Source organism: Asterias rubens, chromosome 15 (assembly GCF_902459465.1).
Source record: "Asterias rubens chromosome 15, eAstRub1.3, whole genome shotgun sequence".
Lineage (NCBI taxonomy): Eukaryota > Metazoa > Echinodermata > Asteroidea > Forcipulatida > Asteriidae > Asterias > Asterias rubens.
In genome coordinates this window covers 611,532-620,087 of record NC_047076.1, presented here as the reverse complement: position 1 = coordinate 620,087, position 8,556 = coordinate 611,532, and the positions used below count along the sequence as shown (strand labels likewise).

The following is an 8,556-nucleotide window of genomic DNA, read 5'->3' as shown; positions in this document are numbered from 1 at the left end:
AATCAAAGAAATGACAAAAAATCTATAAGAATCCTACTGGCATCCTATTTAAATTGTATAGGCATTTCGCCAATAGATAGGACTTTTATGTAAGAGCTATGTTGGCAGTCTCTCTATCTTATCAATATCTTCGTCTGGGGTGCCAGTCAAACCATACAACCGTTACCTGCCGTGTAGCCAGGAATCACACCTACATTTACAATACAACCTGGGAAGTGGCAGCCTGGGGATCACCTTAAGGGATGGAATATTTTTATTTCAAATATCAATTTATAAACCACAAGGGAAACTGTTGTTCAAATCTGGCTCTGGTAAATTTTTCTTCAACCTCAAGTTATTATTTTGAAATCCCACTCAAATACACTTAAGGGTGTCACACTTGAGACATCTACTTATACTTTTCTTGTCACCATTCTTCTTGTTCTTAGTGACGACAGTAGAATATAACAACGCAACTACAACTGCACAAACCAAAACTTTATTAACAACTACAGGTAAGTTGCTCCTTGTAGGAGGACTAAATAAAAGTCAATATATCAATGTTTCATTTGGACTGTAGTATTTTGTCACAAAAATCACATCATTCCTTTTAAAAAGAACGGTTTCAAATCCTAAATTCCTCTCATTAAACATCATAATATACATCGCTAGAAAATGTATTTCTTAGTCATATACAGATGCCTGGTGCTTTAACAAAATCACTTGGACTGGCCAAGTTACCTCTTTATAACAGGAATGTTGTTATAAGAGGACAGCAAAACAAAGAACCACAAAGCAGAAATGAGATTCAAGACTTCAGAAAGTACTCTTTACAGATGATTTGACCTATGTTTACATTCAAACCGCCCTCCGTTGACAAAACACTGTATACGTCATGTTTCGCTGGGCAAAAAAGAAGCGTAGTCATGGGCTTTCTAGCTGACTACCAAAAACACAAAGGTTTTGCCCGGCGGTATGCACGCGACTCATGTTATGGTTTTCGAGTGATTAGAGGTCACATCGTCTATAAGCAGAATCTTTTTTTTTCATAGAGCACTTTATAATTAGGGTTGACTGTATTTGGTTTTTAAAATGAATTAATGCAATGATATGTTTTTGTTTACAGAAGAGCGTTGCTATGGTTTCTCTTGTAATGATGGATCCTGTATCTCGTCTTACTATCTTTGTAACGGAGAAGATGATTGTTCCGATGGTGAAGATGAATTTGAATGTGGTGAGTACATTATTCGTAAATACTTGTGACAGTTTTTCCATTCCATTCTGATTGGTGTAGAGGAGACCACATGGCCATGTTTAAACGTGCAATATTAAAACAGTAGTGTTTAGACATACTCGTTGCACGCAAGCTTATGCTTGGTGTTAATTAATTTAAACCGGTATTCAATGCAAAATATATTAGTACCTGCCATACGGAACACGCTTGCATGCACTTTGACCTTTCTCGAAACCAAGCTTGAGGGGCTGACAGAAACTTAATAGTTTACAGATTTGTTAACATCATGATGCTTTTTAAAGGCAGTGGACACTATTGTTAATTACTCAAAATATGTTTTAGCATAAAAACTTACTTGGTTTCATGTAATAAAGAGCTGTTGATAGTATAAAACATTGTGAGAAATGGCTCCCTCTGAAGTAACGTAGTTTTTAGAGAAAGAAGTAATTTTCCACGAATTTGATTTCGAGACCTCAGGTCTCGAAATAAAGGATCTGAAAGCACACGTCGTCGTGTAACAAATTGTTTTTTCTTTCATTATTATCTCGCAACTTCAACGACCAATTGAGCTCAAATTTTCACAGGTTTGTTATTTTATGCATATGTTGGGATACACCAAATGTGAAGACTAGTCTTTAACAATTAACAATAGTGTCCAGTGTCTTTAACATAGAAAGGCATTTTCATTTATTGTAGTTTTGAGACTACCGTTTAAGACCCTGTTCCCACTCTTCTATTCCCTTTCTAAATAACTTACCCGTATTCTATCATTTGCTTTGATATTTAAACTGGTCAATTACCATAACTTTTGTTGTTTTCTTGTTGCTATTACAGTTACCTACACTACACCTCAGTATACATGTGGCCCACATGAATTTACTTGTGATAATGGATTGTGTATTCCCGGAGGGAGGAACGGTAATGTTTGTAATGGCATCAATGACTGTGGAGATGCGTCTGATGAAGAGCACTGTGGTAAGGAATTTGGGGGGGGGGGGGAGGGAAACCAATTATTAAAAAACAATATGTTTTTAGCCAAAATAAGTTTACTTAATCTACATATGAAATGTGTAGGGGCAAATTCCGTACAGCCACTTCAGCACAGAAAGTAGATAATCACATCAAAATAGTTGGATTAATTGTATTGAAGTTATTTGTTGTGTTGTTAACTTATCTGTGGTCTTATACAAAATCTTGTTTCCATGTTATATAATATTTAAAGTATTCTTTTTTCACACTCTAACTCAGGGACCACACCGCATCCACTTGAGACAACCACAGTGATTGGTTGTCTTATCAGCCAATGGCAGTGCACCAACTCTTCTGAATGCATTGAATCATCCAATCGATGTGATGGAATGATAGACTGCAGTGATGCATCCGATGAGATGTTTTGTGTCTACTACACAACAAGTCCACCCTTAACAACAACAACAGGGTCTCGGCCAAGCGTTCCTTACATCTCATCAACATTCCAGCCAGTTAGTACCACAGCAACGGTCACTTCAACAGTCAGTCCACCAACTACTTCAGTTAAGCCACTGCCAGGTACATCAACACCCATACCACTAGAAAGTTCAACTGCTGAGCAGCAAACAACTAATGCAGTGCTGACCGTTACATCCCCTGGCTATCCCAAAGAAACACCATCACCCTCAACACCATTGGTCACTCTCCCTGTGACTGAGCCAGTAACAGCCATCCCGCCAAGTGTTGCCACACCACCTGAAGTTGATGTAACTACACCTTACCTTTCAGAGTTGACAACTCCATACATACCGAGCGTAACAACACCACCAATAACTACACCATATGTTGCTGATGTGACCACACCTTATTTTCCAGAAGTGACCACACCTTATGTTCCTGGAGTGACCACACCTTATGTGCCAGGAGTGACGACACCTTATGTGCCAGCAGTAACGACACCTTATGTTCCTGGAGTGACCACACCTTATGTGCCAGGAGTGACCACACCCTATGTGCCAGAAGTGACCACACCTTATGTGCCAGGATTGACCACACCCTATGTGCCAGGAGTGACCACACCTTATGTACCTGAAGTAACCACACCTTATGTACCTGAGGTCACCACACCTTATGTACCGGGAGTGACCACACCTTATGTACCAGGGGTGACCACACCATATGTAAGAGTGACCACGCCATATTTGCCTGAATTGACCACACCAAATGTACCAGAAGTGACTACCCCGTATGTACCAGGAGTAACCACACCTTATGTACCTGAAGTAACCACACCTTATGTACCTGAGGTCACCACACCTTATGTGCCAGAAGTGACCACCCCATATGTGCCAGGAGTGACCACTCCATACGTACCTGAAGTAACAACTTCTGCAGTAAAAAGTAATACTGAATACACATTGCTTCCAACTGGAGTGTTCTACAGAACAACTACGTATGTTCCAGAAGTGACCACCACACCATATGTACCAGGAGTGACCACCACACCATATGTACCAGGAGTGACCACCACACCATATGTACCAGGAGTGACCACCACACCATATTTACTAGGAGTGACCACCACACCATATGTACCAGGAGTGGCCACCACACCATATGTACCAGGAGTGACCACCACACCATATGTACCAGGAGTAACCACACCATATGTACCAGGAGTGACCACCACACCATATGTACCAGGAGTGACCACCACACCATATGTACCAGGAGTAACCACCACACCATATGTATCAGGAGTGACCACCACACCATATGTACCAGGAGTGACCACCACACCATATGTACCAGGAGTGACCACCACACCATATGTACCAGGAGTGACCACCACACCATATGTACCAGGAGTGACCACCACACCACATGTACCAGGAGTGACCACCACACCTTATGTACCAGGAGTGACCACAACACCATATGTACCAGGAGTGACCACCACACCATATGTACCAGGAGTGACCACCACACCATATGTACCAGGAGTGACCACCACACCACATGTACCAGGAGTGACCACCACACCTTATGTACCAGGAGTGACCACAACACCATATGTACCAGGAGTAACCACCACACCATATGTACCAGGAGTGACCACCACACCTTATGTACCAGGAGTGACCACCGCACCTTATGTACCAGGAGTAACCACCACACCATATGTACCAGGAGTGACCACCACACCATATGTGCCAGGAGTGACGGCCACACCATATGTACCAGGAGTGACCACCACACCTTATGTACCAGGAGTGACCACCACACCTTATGTACCAGGAGTGACCACAACACCATATGTACTAGGAGTAACCACCACACCATATGTACCAGGAGTGACCACCACACCTTATGTACCAGGAGTGACCACCACACCTTATGTACCAGGAGTAACCACCACACCATATGTACCAGGAGTGACCACCACACCATATGTACCAGGAGTGACGGCCACACCATATGTACCAGGAGTGACCACCACACCTTATGTACCAGGAGTGACCACCACACCTTATGTACCAGGAGTGACCACCACACCATATGTACCAGGAGTGACCACCACACCATATGTACCAGGAGTGACCACCACACCATATGTACCAGGAGTGACCACCACACCTTATGTACCAGGAGAAACCACCACACCATATGTAGCAGGTGAGACCACCACACCATATGTACAAGGAGTAACCATCACACCATATGTACCAGGAGTGACCACCACACCATATGTACCAGGAGTGACCACAACACCATATGTACAAGGAGTGACCACCACACCATATGTACCAGGAGTGACCAACACACCATATGTACCAGGAGTGACCACCACACCATATGTACCAGGAGTGACCACCACACCTTATTTACCAGGAGTGACCACAACACCGTATGTACCAGGAGTAACCACCACACCATATGTAGCAGGTGAGACCACCACACCATATATTCCTGGAGTGACCACACCTTATGCGCCAAGAGTGACCACACCATATAAGCCAGGAGTGACCACACCTTATACTCAGTCATCTACAACGGTAAAAGCCATACCAGGTACATCAACCCCAATACCATGGATTTCATCAACAGTTAAATCCTCCACAACTGCATCAAAGCTGATCCCAACATCACCTAAAGAATTTTATACGCATTTTACAACACCGTATGTACCTGAGGTGACCACACCTTATGTGCCAGGAGTAACCACACCATATATTCCAGGGGTGACCACTCCTTATGTGTCTGGAGTAACCACACCATATATTCCAGGGGTGACCACACCTTATGTGCCAGGAGTGACCACACCTTATGTTCCAAGGGTGACCACACCATATGTAAGAGTGACCACACCATATATACCTGAAGTGACGACACCATATGTGCCTGAAGTGACCACACCATATGTACCAGGAGTGACCACTCCATATGTGCCAGAGGTGACCACTCCGTATGTGCCTGAAGTGACCACTCCATATGTACCAGGAGTGACCACACCATATTTGCCTGAAGTGACCACACCATATATACCTGAAGTAACCACACCTTATGTGCCAGAAGTGACCACACCATATGTACCAGGAGTGACCACACCATATGTAAGAGAGACCACACCATATGTGCCTGAAATAACCACACCATATGTACCGGAAGTGACCACCCCATATGTACCAGGTGTGACCACACCATATGTACCTGAAGTAACGACACCTTATGTACCAGAAGTGACCACCTCATATGTGCCAGGAGTGACCACACCATATGTAAGAGTGACCACACCATATGTAAGAGTGACCACACCATATGTACCAGGAGTGACCACACCATATGTAAGAGTGACCACACCATATGTAAGAGTGACCACACCATATGAACCTGAGGTGACCACACCTTACGTACCAGGCGTGACCACACCATATGTACCTGAAATGACCACACCATATGTACCAGGAGTGACCACACCATATGTGCCTGAAGTGACCACACCATTTGTACCAGAAGTAACCACCCCATATGTGCCAGAAGTGACCACCACACCATATGTACCAGGGGTGACCACACCATATGTTCCTGAAGTAACCACACCTTATGTGCCAGGAGTGACCACTCCATATGTACCTGAATTGACCACAAAGATAAGTACAACTTCGGCAGTAAAAAGTAATACTGAATACACAGCTCTTCCAACTGGGGTGTTCTACAGAACAACTACATATGTACCAGAAGTTACCACACCATATGTTCCTGGAGTGACCACCACACCTTATGTACCAGGAGTGACCACCACACCATATGTACCAGGCGAGACCACCACACCATATGTACCAGGTGTGACCGCCACACCATATGTCCTAGGTGAGACCACCACACCATATGTACCAGGAGAGACTACCACACCATATGTACCAGTAGTGACCACCACACCATATGTACCGGGAGTGACAGCCACACCATATGTACCAGGAGTTACCACCACACCATATGTACCAGGAGTGACCACCACACCATATGTACCAGGTGAGACCACCACACCATATGTACTAGGTGAGACCACCACACCATATGTACCAGGAGTGACTACCACACCATATGTACCAGGAGTGACAACCACACCATATGTACCAGGAGTGACCACCACACCATATGTACCAGGAGTGACCACCACACCATATGTACCAGGAGTGACCACCACACCATATGTACCAGGAGAGACTACCACACCATATGTACCAGTAGTGACCACCACACCATATGTACCAGGAGTTACCACCACACCATATGTACTTGGAGTGACCACCACACCATATGTACCAGGTGTGACCACCACACCATATGTACCAGGAGTGACCACTACACCATATGTACCAGGAGGGACCACCACACCATATGTACCAGGAGTGACCACCACACCATATGTACCAGGTGAGACGACCACACCATATGTACCAGGAGTGACTACCACACCACATGTACCAGGTGAGACGACCACACCATATGTACCAGGAGTGAACACCACACCTTATGTACCAGGAGTGACCACCACACCATATGTACCAGGTGAGACGACCACACCATATGTACCAGGTGAGAAGACCACACCATATGTACCAGGAGTGACCACCACACCATATGTACCAGGAGTGACGACCATACCATATGTGCCAAGAGTGACCACCACACCATATGTACCAGGAGTGACCACCACACCATATGTGCCAGGAGTGACAACCACACCATATGTACCAGGTGAGACCACCACACCATATGTACCAGGAGTGACCACCACACCATATGTACCAGGAGTGGCCACCACACCATATTTACCAGGAGTGACAACCACACCATATGTACCAGGTGTGACCACCACACCATATGTACCAGGTGAGACGACCACACCATATGTACCAGGTGAGACGACGACACCATATGTACCAGGAGTGACCACCACACCATATGTACCAGGAGTGACGACCACACCATATGTGCCAAGAGTGACCACCACACCATATGTACCAGGAGTGACCACCACACCATATGTGCCAGGAGTGACAACTACACCATATGTACCAGGTGAGACCACCACACCATATGTACCAGGAGTGACCACCACACCATATGTACCAGGAGTGACCACCACACCATATGTACCAGGAGTGAAGACCACACCATATGTGCCAAGAGTGACCACCACACCATATGTACCAGGAGTGACCACCACACCATATGTGCCAGGAGTGACAACCACACCATATGTACCAGGAGTGACCACCACACCATATGTACCAGGCGAGACCACCACACCATATGTACCAGGAGTGACCACCACACCATATGTACCAGGAGTGACCACCACACCTTATGTACCAGGAGTGACCACCACACCATATGTACCAGGCGAGACCACCACACCATATGTACCAGGAGTGACCACCACACCATATGTGCCAGGAGTGACCACCACACCATATGTACCAGGAGTGACCACCACACCATATTTACCAGGAGTGACCACCACACCATATGTACCAGGAGTGACCACCACACCTTATGTACCAGGAGTGACCACCACACCATATGTACCAGGAGTGACCACCACACCATATGTACCAGGAGTGACCACCACACCTTATGTACCAGGAGTGACCACCACACCATATGTACCAGGAGTGACCACCACACCATATGTACCAGAAGTGACAACAACTTACTTGCCTGTGGTTAGGACACCAAAATTGACCACACCTTACATTGGAGAAGTGAGCACAACTACGCAAAGACTTACTACTACTTGCACACATTACAAGACAGTTCCCCCAGGTTAGTCCTTTGTTTTTCTTGATGAGAAATATTCCAAATTA

At 45.2% G+C, this 8,556-nt stretch overlaps 1 protein-coding gene across 1 annotated transcript; it reads left to right on the top strand.

The window, feature by feature from the left end:
- The first annotated feature begins 1,177 nt into the window (after nucleotides 1–1,177).
- LOC117300196 (mucin-2-like) lies at nucleotides 1,178–6,301 on the top strand. Its single transcript, XM_033783921.1, has 5 exons — nucleotides 1,178–1,217; nucleotides 2,048–2,188; nucleotides 2,462–3,583; nucleotides 5,075–5,961; nucleotides 6,296–6,301. The coding sequence occupies exons 1-5, from the start codon at nucleotides 1,178–1,180 to the stop codon at nucleotides 6,299–6,301; spliced, it is 2,196 nt and encodes a 731-aa protein (XP_033639812.1).
- Nucleotides 6,302–8,556: the final 2,255 nt, after the last annotated feature.

Bases quoted from the DNA above. Each gene is read 5' to 3' on its own strand.
- LOC117300196 (XM_033783921.1), top strand. From the start codon at position 1,178: ATGATTGTTCCGATGGTGAAGATGAATTTGAATGTGGTGA. The intron at 1,218-2,047 runs GTACATTATTCG...TTGCTATTACAG, and splicing joins GATGAATTTGAATGTGGTGA to TTACCTACACTACACCTCAG. The intron at 3,584-5,074 runs GTAATACTGAAT...CTTATTTACCAG, and splicing joins AACAACTTCTGCAGTAAAAA to GAGTGACCACAACACCGTAT.